This window comes from Catharus ustulatus, chromosome 1 (genome assembly GCF_009819885.2).
Source record: "Catharus ustulatus isolate bCatUst1 chromosome 1, bCatUst1.pri.v2, whole genome shotgun sequence".
In the NCBI taxonomy this organism is placed as follows: Eukaryota; Metazoa; Chordata; class Aves; order Passeriformes; family Turdidae; genus Catharus; species Catharus ustulatus.
This window is the reverse complement of record NC_046221.1, coordinates 105849399-105862664: the sequence shown is the minus strand read 5'-3', so window position 1 is coordinate 105862664 and position 13266 is coordinate 105849399. Positions and strand designations below refer to the sequence as shown.

At 45.6% G+C, this 13266-nt stretch overlaps 1 protein-coding gene across 4 annotated transcripts in view; it reads left to right on the top strand.

Annotated features, from left to right (window-relative positions):
• Positions 1–13266, top strand: part of LDLRAD4 (low density lipoprotein receptor class A domain containing 4) — a 232451-nt gene that overhangs the window by 211587 nt on the left and 7598 nt on the right. For 2 of the 4 annotated variants that reach the window (XM_033081841.1, XM_033081848.1), the window contains exon 4: positions 7817–7971. In XM_033081841.1, the coding sequence (XP_032937732.1) occupies positions 7817–7971 (155 nt within the window). Of the gene's footprint in view, positions 1–4226; positions 4303–4711; positions 4854–7816; positions 7972–13266 lie in introns of those variants that run through there. The other 2 variants (XM_033081864.1, XM_033081857.1) reach the window with 2 other exon arrangements.

The window sequence follows — 13266 nt, the reverse complement described above, 5'->3', positions numbered from 1 at the left end:
CTTCGTGCATTTCTTCTAGCTCCTGCTTGAACAGAAAAAAAAATTAATAATGAGGGATGATTCTTTCCTGTACTTGCTGGGAATTGCCTGGAAACCATGGGGAGCTTAGGCAGGGTAGTCATGCTGCAACCAGAGACTCCACAGAATCCAGTACCAAGTACTAATTGCAAGGACTGCTAGGAGAGCTCTGAATAATAACAGAATTTAAAAAAAAACCCAAACAAACAATATTGCAATCCTTTCTTGCCTTTTCTCTTACTTAAATAGCTCATTTTTACACTTAGTTGATTTGAGCTCAAAATGTGACAAAAGCTGTGGAATGTGATCAAAACTAAGGATGGAAGGAGGTGCAGTATTTTCAGTGCAGCTGATTTTCTTCACTAATTTTGGACAGAACTAAATGAAGGATTGAAGTAGCCAACGATTAAAACACATGGAAGCCACTGTATCACAATATACACCCTAATGGTGGGAAATTTTGGTTCTCAGACACCTGGTTACTTCGTCCCCTTGGGGATGTTCTCCTGGTCTGAACAGTCCAGGTTGATTACAGCTGCCTTTCCCTGCCCAGAGTTTCTCATTCCTCAGGCATCAGCACCAGGAAATTCTGTACCTGTTTTTCAGCAGTGGCAGGGGAGCATTGAAGTTACCAGCAGGGTAATCTCCAGGGTAAACAGGGCCAGGGCATTATGCTCACTGTACCATTTAACCCTGCTGGAAGAGAGGACTGTAAATTGCCTATGTCGAGCCAACATGTGAGGACTAATAGAACTGCAGTGGGGATAATTCATAAGTAGATTTTCTCACTCGCCAGTGTAAACAGAGCCAGTGCTAGTCAGGTCTGAAACGGTGATTACTTTTAAATCAGCATGTTATAATTCAGTGTCCCTGACTGAACCCTCCTTCCAGTACAGGAAAACAAACCACTGCATGCGTGGCCAGCACAGGGATCATTCAGGCTGTGCAACTAACTATGCATATGAAGGACTGCTTGAATTTCCTAATCCTTCCTATTACTGCAGAGTAAAGAACAGCTTTAACAGGGAGTTAATTTAGAGGCCTTAAATACTGTGTTCTTCTCTCCACCAACTTTACTTCTTTTGGGTTGTGTTGCTAATCTCTCTACAGGGCTCCCATCTGCTTGTTCCTTGCACCTAATCACATTAAACACAACATAATACATCTGGATACATACTGCTGGCAAATCAGTTACTTGAGTTCACTGCCTATGAGAAAAGCACTTTTCCTTTCCCTCAGCTGGTGCTGCTCCTCTATCTTTTTCTGACAAACTTAAACTCCGAATTTAATCAGAAAGGTGAAAATTTCCCCCAGGTGGGAATGGCAGTTTGAGAGGTAGGGGCATGGGGCATTCAGTGGGTGCATTTGAAGCTGCTTGAAGCCTTGAAGTTGTTTGACAGTGCAGGGAGAGGGAGGCACCTCTGCACACACACCCACTGTCCAGATTCCCCAAGGGAGTGACCCCAAGGGGGTAGCTGCAGGCAGGAGGAAACAACCTCTTATTGTCCAGTTTCAAGACTGCGGATTTTCTCTTACTCCTCAAAGTAAGGGTTGGCCAAGAACCTGCCCACAGTAATGTCTTTAGAGAATCAGAGAAAAAAGGGAGAAGTAGCAGAAATGCAAAACTCATATTGAGAAAGCATCATCTGTGCAGTTCTGGTCACCAAAGCATGACTGTTTCTTTACACTTGAGATTAACATCTTTTCTAACAGTAAAATAAAAAATTCAGGTTTTGTTCTTGTGGGTTCCAGAATGAGTCTTTCATTTTTCCAGTAACGATCTGAGGAGACAGATCAGTGAACATGTCCTTCATAAAATTTCACCTGTTACCAAGTTTAACTAGCCCTTGGTTTTATCATTAATATGCTAGACTTGTAATGGCCTGTGGAGAAGCATTATGACTCTGTGCCAGAACCTGCTTAAGGAGCTTCAACCCTGATGCCAGAGCAGCCGTTCTGCTCAGAGGTCATAATGGAACCTGCTACTTGGAATTTTAGCAGGAAGCTGGTCCCCCATTCTTGTTGACAGAGAAGCTTATATGGGCTCTCTGGCACTGGGCTTGATTCACATTAAAAAGTTTGCGATAAATTCTTAATAAATAGGTGACGAGCCAAATATTGTTCTGAGGACGTTCTTGAGGATGCTTATTAGGTGCACTACTTATGGATACAGAAGCCTGTAAACATTTTGCAGTCATTGCGCCTGCACTGGTACAATAATACTTGGTGGGTATTGTTCTAGACAGGGAGGAAAGTGTGTTAGTTATCAATCTATGGGCTGAATCCCCAGTCTTGCCAAAGCAATTATTATACGTCATGGGTTAATGCTCTTCAGGAACTGAGGACTCTAAACATCTACAGTTCAACTGTATGAGTAAAGGAGAAGCATTAATACCAATATATTAATTTGGTTTTTTTCTGCTTTCTTTGTAGTTTTTAAACTGCACTCATCTGAAACTAACTTTTCATTTTAAACACAAGGTTGGGGAATGATGTATATAGGTCAGTCTTTGGCTCAGAACCTTTGTCTTACAAAGTTCTTGAAAACAAAGTTTGCAACAGGAAGGTGACTGGCCTCAGCAGCAGCTCTGTACACATTGAGTGGGTATGCCCACACAACAGGCAGGTTTAGAAGTCTGGTCTGTTGGATTAATTGTTTTCTGGGTAGTTTAAGGACAACCAGATTGTAATTTTGAAGGTGCTCCACTGTCTGAATTATTTCTCTCTGTTGGTAACAATGCTGTACTTGGTTAATACTCCACTTGCACAAAAGCATTCCATTGACATACAATTTAAACTCATTCTGCTCTTCTAGGAACTCTCAGAGGATATTTATTTACAGCCCACAATCACTGTCCCCCAGCTTGACTGTTGTGTTTGGATTGAGGCCTTAGACCTTGCAGTATCAAGCTAAACGTCAACAACAGTTTAATAAATCCAGACAGTGGGGATAGCCTGTAACCAGGAGAGGGGCCCTGCTGTGTGCTGTGGATATATATAGCAGGATATGTCTCCCTAATATTTTTAACCCCCTGGTTCTTCATAGTGCTAGCTTGATAGGTGACTGCAAGCAGGGCCACTCCTCTCAGCCTCTTTCTCCTCCTGGCTTTTGCTCTTTGACTTTGAGTTAGGGAATCTTTTTATTTGAGGCTGGTCCATGGGATTTAAAAACACAATCAAGGTTTACCTCTATGGTCAGTGCCAGAGTGTCCTGGGGGCCTGTGCTGTGTGTGGGGGAGAGCAGTGCTGGTGGGAGCCAAGCTGAGCCAGCCACTGCCTGCTGGGAGAGGGCCATGGAGCCTCAGCAGGGCTGGAGCCTATCTGCTCTGCTTTCAGGAGCTCCAGGGCCTGGCCAAGTGTGGCCCAGAGGGTGAGATCACTGTTCTTCTTCATAAACACACTGGTCTTAGTGCTTTGGGGATGCCGCCATAATCCAGAGAAGTAACTAGGCACGGGAGGAGTCTTGGCCATGGTGGTGAAGCCAGTGCAGGAAGAACGTCCTGGGAGCTGAGGGACATGGAGCTACTGGTGCTTCCCAGCATGGCAGAGACACCGTGGGGCTGTGCTGCTCCTGTGCACGGTGGCAGCAGAGACAGCCCTAAGTCCCTGCTGCTGGCTTCCATGGTGGCTCTCCGAGTGGGGGGAATACAGGTGGGGACCGGGATGAAGAGCCCATCTGGGTGTTCATCAGTCAGAAAGGCTGGCTCAGTGGCAGGGCTGGGGCAGGCACAGGTGCTCAGGGACAGCACAGGGGCTCACTGGCACGCACAGGGCTTCAGGGGAAGGCAGGCACTGCTGGAGCTGGGAGTTCTGCCAAAGAAACACATATGCGGCTGGAGCCCGGTGTTCTTCCTTTCCCTCCTTCTTTAGTTCTTTTTTTGTTTTGTTTTTTTAACTTGAGGTTACAGGCTTGTTCCTTCTGATGGTTATGGTTTTACAGCATAGCTCCAGGATGCGACTCCCTAGTACTTTAGACACACGCACACACACGACTGCCCGTGAAACTCTGGGTAAAGAACGCGGATCCCTGGATCACTCTCGCTGCCGTGTGCCGCTGGGGGCGAGATGCGGCTGCGGGCGCCCTTTGAAGCGCGCAGGGCCGGGAGCGCGGCCGCCCCGCGCGGTCCCGGCCCGGCGGGCGGGGCGGGGCGGGGCGCGGGCACGTGCGCGGGGGCGGCGCGGGCGCGGCGCAGGCGCGGGCGGGCCGGGGCAGGCGGCGGAGCCGGGGCGCCCCGAGCGCGCCGCGCCGGGCCGGGCTTAAAGAGCGGCGGCGGCGCGGGTCAGGTACGGACCTTCCTGCATCCCTCCTTCCCTCTCTGTCCGCTCCGTGCCTCCCCGCGGGGCTCGCCGAGCAGCGGGCAGCGCCTTTCCGTTCTTTTTGTTGTCGTCGGTCGACTGTTTTTTAATTTTTTTTCTCTTTTTGTTGTTGTTGTGGTTTGGGCTTTTTGATTTTTTTTTAAAAATTAACTTCGTTTCGGCCCGGGCGCGGAGCCCGGCGGGACCCTGGTGTCCGTGCGTGCGCGCACACGCGCGGCCGGGGCACGGCGGGGCGGGAGCGGCCGGGGCCGGTGCCGGCCGTGCCCGCCCGCTCCGGCTGCGGGGCGGCAGCCGCGCTCCCGGCGCCGGCAGAGGCGCGGGCGGGAGGCTCCCTGCAGCCTCCCTGACCGCATCCCCTCGCTGCATGGAGCCCGGGGCTGCCGGGGATGCGGTGCCCGCCGCGGGGGCTGGCGGAGCGGCTTGAGCCCCCCGCCCGGCGGAGGCGAGCATGTCCAGTGAGCGGCTTAACAAGACAGCGGTGAAGGATGCGCGGTTAAAAGACCTGTTGTTGGAAAGAGGTACCGGCGCGTCCGCAGGGGCAGGGAGCGCGGGCTGCGGGCCGGGGCCCCGCACAGCCCGGGAGCGCTCGCCGGCCGAGCTGCGGGCTCTGCGTGAGGGGAAGGCTCGGGTGACGGGCTGCTGTGGCTGCTGAGTGTCGGGGTTGTAAATCGTCTCCTCGAGCTCTTCCGAGAAGGTGGTTCGGTTCGACGTGGAGTTAGTTGCCTTTTCCGTGTTGGGCGTTTACCCTTAAACGTTGTGTTGGGTTTTAAGGGTTTTTTCCCCCTAGGGAATTTTTATTAGAAATGTTTCTTGCGCGTAAAGAAACGGATACGCGTGCGTGTGACGGGCTCGAGGCAGTAAAACCAGAGCATTTCTCTTCCTGGAGCTTTGCCCGGTTTCCTTCCCAGTAAATTTATGGGGAAAGTGGGCAGAGGAGATGCCTGTCTGGAAGGCGGTGGCCCTTCACGCCTGGCAGGTGTTGGGGCAGGGGACGTGGTGGAGGCTGGGGTGACCCGGTGCCTGTCAGCAGCCGCTAGGAACTATTTAAATAGCCTTGATCGGTGCCAGCAAATACAGACTGCTGCTGCGGTCTGCCTTTGCTTTTTACTGCTAATAACCTAATGAGCAGCAGGAATGTCACTCAGGAGGAAGAGATTTAAAAATATCTTTCTTTTTTCCCCTGCTTTCCATTAAGGAAATCCTCTTGTTCATCAGTAAGGTGTTTTGTTGCAGTTTGGTGTTTACAATGTAAACTGGACCTGGGAAATCCCATGTACTCATAGCTGCGTGCTGTGGGTTATATTTCCTTTATTGTATGGCCATGTTTTAATCAAACATTTTCAAGTTATTCCCTCTCATGGAAAGTGCTCACAGAACAAATCACTCATCTCTAAGGGAGAGGCAGTGTCCCTTGCCACTGAAATGCAGGGGTCTTGATAAATTTAGAAGACTCTGCCCTTGGCAGCTAGAGAAGTAACATGTCATTCTAGTGATCTGTGCATTCTAGGAAAGCCTAAATCAACATTGCTTGTTTTACATGTTGCCCTTTAGCAACAGTCTCTCGGTTTCCAGACTAAAGTGTGACATGGACCCAAAAAAAGTTTGGATAAAGAAACCCTTTAGTACTTCAGTAGCCACAGAATGTGAATTGCAGAAGTTGTCAACTGTGTAAAGTCTACGTTCTGTGTTTCTGAGCCAAGAAAAACTGACTTTTAACTTAAGTGTGGTTTGGGTGGGTTTATTTTTTTAATTAATTCTGTTCTTCCGGCTTTTTGATCTTTTGGTGCCAACATTGTTAGCTCCCAGTGACGCAAGAGAGGGGAAAAAGAAAGCTCGCTGCCCTGCGTGTGGGTTGATAGCAAACCACTGACTACCCAAATTCTTTGAAAATGTTGGTGGTCTTAATGATGAGTGGAAAGTACTTAACAGCAAAGAATTATAAGCATATTTTTGCCCTTTACTCTATCCTTAGCCTTAAGTAGGCTTAGTTACCCCTCAGGAGATCATTGTAGGCTCTCTGCACTTTGGTGTGGCTGTGCCTGCTGGCAGCTTGTGACAGACAGCTGGACCTTGGCACCAGCCCCCACTGGACACCAGCACGCCTGCAGCTCCTGTAGTCTGATGTTTTGTTTGCAACAGATATTGGAATAATGAAACAACCTTGGGTTTCCTTTGGGTCCACTGCAGGTTCATCGTGGATTTTATGTTTTGGTGGCATTTTCCTAGCTCAGCTTCACAGATGTGTTGTCTGCACAAGTGTTCTGCTGTCACACAGCAAGCTGAGGGTGACTACAAATTAGAGATGGGGGGACAAATTAGAGATAGAGGAAGGACGCTTGTTTTCTGATATTTGTTCTGTCATTTCATTTTCATGTCATCTTTCCTTGATAGCTTTTTAAAACAGAAATTTAGTATCAGTTCCCCTAAGTTCATGTTTCTGCATCCAAAAAGCCCTTTTTGGAAAGTACTGAAACTGAACAACTTGAGCTGCTTCTTTTTCTACCAGCCTCGCAACCAAAGACCTCCTCCCATTAACTGGAGTTGTCTTTCAAGATGAGAGCATCTCCTGTGAGCAATACAGTTTCCATAGAAATATCATCAACTCGGTAGCTCCAAAGGGCAATTTTCCCCCTTATATTGCTCATCCTTGCTACTCTAGTATAGCCAAAAGGGTGCAAGAGTGACTCATTTCTAAATATACTTAATATTTGTGGTATAGGCAGGGCTTCAGATAAGATGATGGATTCTGATGGAGTTCATTGTAATTGTATCTCTTGCAGCAACCAAGACCCTAGTTTCATTTTTAACCCTGATGGAACCTATCTTGTTTTAGAGTACCAGAGCTCTTTTTAGATTTTTACCTGACTGGAAAAGCCTTAGAAAAGTTAGGGTTAACATTAGTAGGAGAGAAGGTAGTAATTGAAAAAGACACTGCATGTAGATTCAATAGGCTTAAAGTTTTCCACTCTAGTTAAATAGCTTTCATGCTATTTACTTGATAAAAATTTAAGGGTAGTGTACTAGATAAAGTGTCTTGATTCCTCTCAGGCTTTGAAGCTTATGGAGCCCTCTGAACTCTATTGGTGTTGCAGGTGGCTATTAAAATAGAGCGGGGGTTGTGTGTGTGTGGCTTCTTCAGTTTTTTGTTCAGTAAAATTGTTTTGTCTGAAGGGCTAATCTGTGGTGTTTATGTTGAAGAATTTATTACCTCTGGAGGCTGCAGAGAAGGATCACCAAGAAGCTTCTTAGTTTTGACCTACAGCCACTCATGCTGATCAGTTTGCTCTGGCATAAATTAAATAATTTTTGTACTTTTTAGAACAGTTTTCTTCACGAGACTTTGCAGAATGGAAAGCAATAGTATCTCAAACCAGATCAGTCTCAGAGAAATACTGAGGGTCTTTTCAGGTTGTTGCTTTGATGGTTAACCTTTTGTGTGTTGATGACATGTTCTTCTCTTTTTTTTATTCCTTTGTTTTAGCTGAATTGGAGTTTGTTCAAATCATCATTATAATCGTGGTTATAACTGTTATGGTGGTAGTGATCATCTGCTTGTTGAACCATTACAAACTCTCGACACGCTCCTTTATCAACCGACAGAGCCAAAGCAGAAGGCAGGAAGAAACTCTGCAGACGGTGAGTGTGAGCCCTTGCACCAAACTCCTTTTCCTTGTGCTGTGTGGGCCTGCAGCAAAGCCTCCCAAAGAACTCTGGTACAGGCAGCTGCTGGAAAAACTTCTAATGTCGCCTTTAATACTCTCTGTAGTTAGGTCTTTTGCCAAAGGTGTATTTGTCAGTATAAAACAATTTTGGAACGCAAATTTAAGGTATACTGTCCTATTATTTTTAGACCCTGCTGTATTTTATGTAACCTATATTAATTTTGCATTTGGGGGCTTAGATGTGACTGTATTTGCTGCTGCTGTAATTTGAGAGGGGAGTGTGGAAGGAGAATGAGTAGAGATTAGCTGGGGTGCAAAGATTTGAAATACACATTGTTATGACTTTCCATCTATTGTCTGATATCCTGGAGTTTTATTGCTGCTACCGTTTTGTGAAGCTGCCATGGCTGTTCACTGGATCAAAACCACTGTTCCAGTAAGGGCCCAGCAAAATGTAATGTTTGTTTCACTAAAATGGCAAGAATAGACTAGGAAAAGGATCTCTCCAAGGACCTGGAGTGCTTAAGATGTGTTGTTGCAGAAGCAAAGGCTTAAGATGGAATCTCAGTCAGTACTTGTTAAACTGTATTTAGTCAACCCAACAGTCAGTGGGTGTGTAATTTGCCTTGTGAGCCAGGAGTTTGCTGGGCTAACCTTGTGAGGGTTAACCACAGTGTGTCCCTGACCTTGGGACATCCCCACAAGCCATGCCTGGAGGACACGAGTGTCCTGTGATGTTGCGGGGAGGTCCTTTCTTCTGATGTGCTTTTGCCAGAGTGGTGCCCTTGGCCTCTTTGCTGACAGCGATGGCCAAGGGGCCATTTATGAAGTCACCTTTTGATGCGCTGAATTCCTGGTAAGTGTTGAGCTCAGAGCTTCTCTTTGCTGTTAAAAAAAAAGGTGCGATTGTAACTGAGAGAGATGATCTCATAATGGTTTACACCAGTTCTAACTCCACAGTCTCACCTTTTTATCCATTCCAATTTTATGTTTCTTCTCTCTTTCTGCTCCTTAGGGAGCTGCCAAGGTCATGGTGAGAGGCCTTGGGGAGTTGCTCTGGCTGAACACTAATTGGTAATTTTTTGCTTTTGCTTTTTTTTGTTGCAGTTAGATTTCAGCAAGGGAGGCAACGCTGACAGGGAAGGAGGCAGAGATGCCACAGTGGCTGCTGTGGAGCTGCTCTCCTTGGCAATCCTGGCAATTGGCAGTTCCCTCCTGAAAGTCAGCTGTACAGTCTGATAAATGCAGAGTCCCCAATGCTTTCTCTTAGTACATCACCTGTGCCATTTTGCTGGGGTGAATTGCTCTTTCCTTCCCCTGCAGCCTCCAAGGAAAGGAGCTACCTCCTCAAGGAGAGACTGCCTCATTGCCTGGCACTTTGGTAGTGTATGAATGCTTAGCTCTAATTTGGTTACAGATGAAACTGGAACTTGTCAAACCTTAACCTCGTGGACTTGAGCACTGGAAAAATTGACTAGATTAATTTGAATGTTGCTTTGAAATGGACACTGTAATTCAAGAACCACAATTCTGTCTGAAAAATGTTAGCTATAATTGCTACAGATGCCCAAAATGAAATAGTTTGAGATAAATGAAATGCATTTTCATCTTCACAAATCTTTTTAAACTGTAGTAAGCTGTCAAATGCATGAAATACCCCATTATTTCCTTTGTATGGTTCATTACTATTGTCTGTTATCAGAGGCAGTGGTATTTTTTTTTTCCTCTTGGGCACAAGGGAGAAAACTTCATCTTCTTGTGAAGCATATGCAGTTTGGCGACAGGGACTTAGGAACTGTTGTAGCACCCAGAACTGATCTTAAATAACACTGACTCAGTCTCAGTTTGATGTCACCATTTTAAGTAACTATAATCATGGCCAAGTGAGCACTTCATGGGAATTGATGAGGGGATTGCAAGAACCAATTGCTAATTCTTCTAAAAGCCTGTGGTCTAGGTTTGTAATCACTATTACTCATCTGAATTTCTGGTAGGCTGCAGCTCTTCTTAGAAGAAGGTCATACTTAAGGGGCATGGGGATTTAGAGGTCTCTGAGCTCAGATGTCAAAAACTTAAAATTTTCCTTTGTCTCAGGTGTTAGAAGGAAATTCTGATAGAAACTGTCTGTGCAGTGCAAGCCTTAAAAGTAATGTGCAGAGAATGAGGGTCAGAAAACTAAAGTAAGTGCTCTGTGGTGAGAAACTGCAAATGACCAGTCTGTTCTCATTGTCCACAGTGGAGTGACTTGTGCAAGATAATAGATAGTGTGAGTGGTGAGATGCTATACACTTCTAAAATTCTTTTTTTTGTACCAGGCAAGCCATGTTCTGTGTGCATGTACTAGCCAAGTGGATTTTCTTCCAAGGGAGTATTTTTTTAATGATGTATAAACTCTGAAAAGAGTTATAAATGTTTGTTAACCACTAATGTCTGAAGAAAATGTTTTTGTGACTTAAGTCTTCTTTTGGTAGGGAAATAGTGAACGGAAATAGAGGAAATTCAGACATGTTTCTTGAAAGAAAATGGTAAAGCAAATTATTTGACTGCTGGCTAGTTCTGTAGTAAACTCTGAAGTGAACATCCTTTTGTGTAACTGAGGTAGTGAAGATGTATCAAAATGAACAGCTTTTCCTGTTCAGATGAGGCGCTTTTTTTTTTTTTTTTTGATCCTTTTGTTACTTTCAGTTTTCTATAAGTCTGTCTTATTTCTATGTAATCATGCCTACCACCAGCTAAGTAATGGCTGAACTGCACAGGTTTCTGGCCCCATAAAGACCAACTATTGAACAAGTGATCTCCCAATTCTGGCTCTTTTACAGAGCATAATAGGAGTGACCAGGTAAATGATCTACTGCTTTTATTACTGGCCTCACACCAGTAAAACTCATGGGTTAGGCATCAGAAATAATGAAATAATAGATACCTAATAATAGATAAAATGGATTTATTTTTCTGGTTCAACTTCTTCATGGTTGTATAAACAAACAAAAAAGAAAACAACCCTGAATAAACACCCTCAAAGAGAAAAAGAGATAATGAGAATTTCAGCTTCCAGCCCAAGTCAGAAATTAGAATATTAAAAAATCACTGCAGTCACAAGTGCTAACATTTGAAGTAGTATTTGACGGACAAAAAAAGGACCAGTCATAGAAAAAATATGCTGCTCTTGGACAAGTGCACACTAAATGTTGTTACATGCCTCTTCTGTAAACACACTTTCCTGTGTAGCTACTGGTTCATCTTTATCTTTTTTCTTTATTTTTCTTTTCATTCCTCTGGGGTATCATCTTCCAGTCTTTTCCCTGGTCTTTGGTATTTTATTACCTTGGTTATTGTGCCAAGGCCTTAAGTAGAGCAGAGCAAAGGGTAGGACAAACACAGAGTGCCCAGGAGCAGTGAGTGCTTCTGCTGCAGTGCTGAGGGTGCTGCCTGCCCTCTCATGGCAAACCCTGCCCTCTCTTAGTGAGGCTATTAAACATTCCAGCCCTGTTTTAACATTAGCAGAAATAAGAGTTTTGGGGTCATAATTATAAGAGGTGAGAAGATGCTGAGTAATAACCATGTTGGCATGAGCAGTAGCCTGGAGTAAGCCTGCAAGGTGCTGAACAGTATCTGTATCACAATGGATAAAATACTGGATGTTTCCTGCTGCTGGCTTATCCATCAGCAGTGTTGGGCTTCACAGCTGGGTGCAAGCCAGAGGTTGCAGAACACCTGAGAGGGATACAAAAGCTGTACGCTGTGCAGTACACCTGAAGCATGCCCAGGGGCTGCTTTACTTTGAAACAACAGAAACTCTTGTGTGGGAGCAACTGATGCTATTGGCAGTGCTGGGGGATTTTTGAGGCAGAGCCATGTGGCAGCCTTGGAAAGGCACGTCTGTGCACAAGGTCTGTGTGTGATATCCAAGGGGAGAGCTGTGTTGCAGCATGGCTGGCTGTGCCTTTGTTGACCTTGCATCAGGAGGGCACTATTGCTTGTAACCAAAAGCATCGTGCTGGAATGTAGGTAGCTGCAGCTGAGCTGCTGCTGTGGCACTCTGCTGTTTGCTGGAACAAAGCAAAGATAAATCTTGCTTCCCAATGATTAACTCTTAATGTCATCACCAGTGATTTCCACGGGGACATTGAGGGGAAAGAGATTAACTGACTTACAGAGAGGTACTTAATGAGCTTCTGATGTTCCTAATTTCATTCCTTCTCCCTATCCTGGTGTCTTTGCATTGTCTTCTTTTATAAAGTAGATGTTGAATGAGTGCTGAAGGCTTGGACTGCCCCAGGCCTACTCCTGGCAGCAAATCCCTGCATCCATCACACAAGATGCTCACCCTGACCAGCCCCTGCCTTCCCACACTGAGGGTAGCATTGCTGCTCAGGCTAGTCAGCTAGCATTACAACTGGCATTGGGAATGCCGGTCTTGGATGCCAAGCTCCAGGAGCACAACTATAAAAAATACTTCCCTCTGCCCTGTACCAGCTATTTCAGAATAAAAGGGGAATGTCGGGAGGGTGACAGAAAATACTCAATAATATTGACAGCTGAGGGATTTGTCAGTAATTTCAAATGTTAGTCTTTCCTGCTGGTCTTTTAAATCATTTCCTACTGGCACTGGCATTATTCAGTCTGTTCCCTGCTGGTGTCCCTGGGCCACTCATTCTCATTTTCTTAGTGACATATGCAAAAGAAAGAAAATCCCACTGGGAACAAGAACCCAGTCTACAGCCAGGAGAGAGTGAGAGTGCTGTAGACCACCCTGCTTTGCCAAATCTTTTTGTTTGTACCAGTCATCATTTGGCAGGGGCTGGATGTGCGCTGTATTCTCCTGCTGTCTTCTTGAGGGACATGCGCTTGCCTCTCCTCAGGGAGTGCTGCCAAGAGGGACAGTGAGCTCGGCTGCTGCTCTTTGAAGTCTCCCACAGTAAGGTCATTATATGTTTAATAAGGGCAGGATTGTCCAGGAAATCTGCAGGTAGGACTAGAAGCGAGACGTGCTGGCTTTGGGTGGCACCTGGCTCAGTGTGTCACCTTGGGCAGCTTGCTTCATCTCCAAACAAAGGAGAAAGGATAATAGTACTTACTCCCTTCAGTTGAATGAAATGAAGATTACTTAAAGTGATGAAGTGCTGTGAAGTTGGGGAAATAAAAGTTTTAAAGCATTAAGTAATAGGAATAATTGCAGTAAGTGTAGGGAGGCAGATTATGTGTGAGAGATTTGGCGCTCTCCCTAATTGTCCAGTACTTCTCCTTGGTACCATGCACTGCTCTGTTA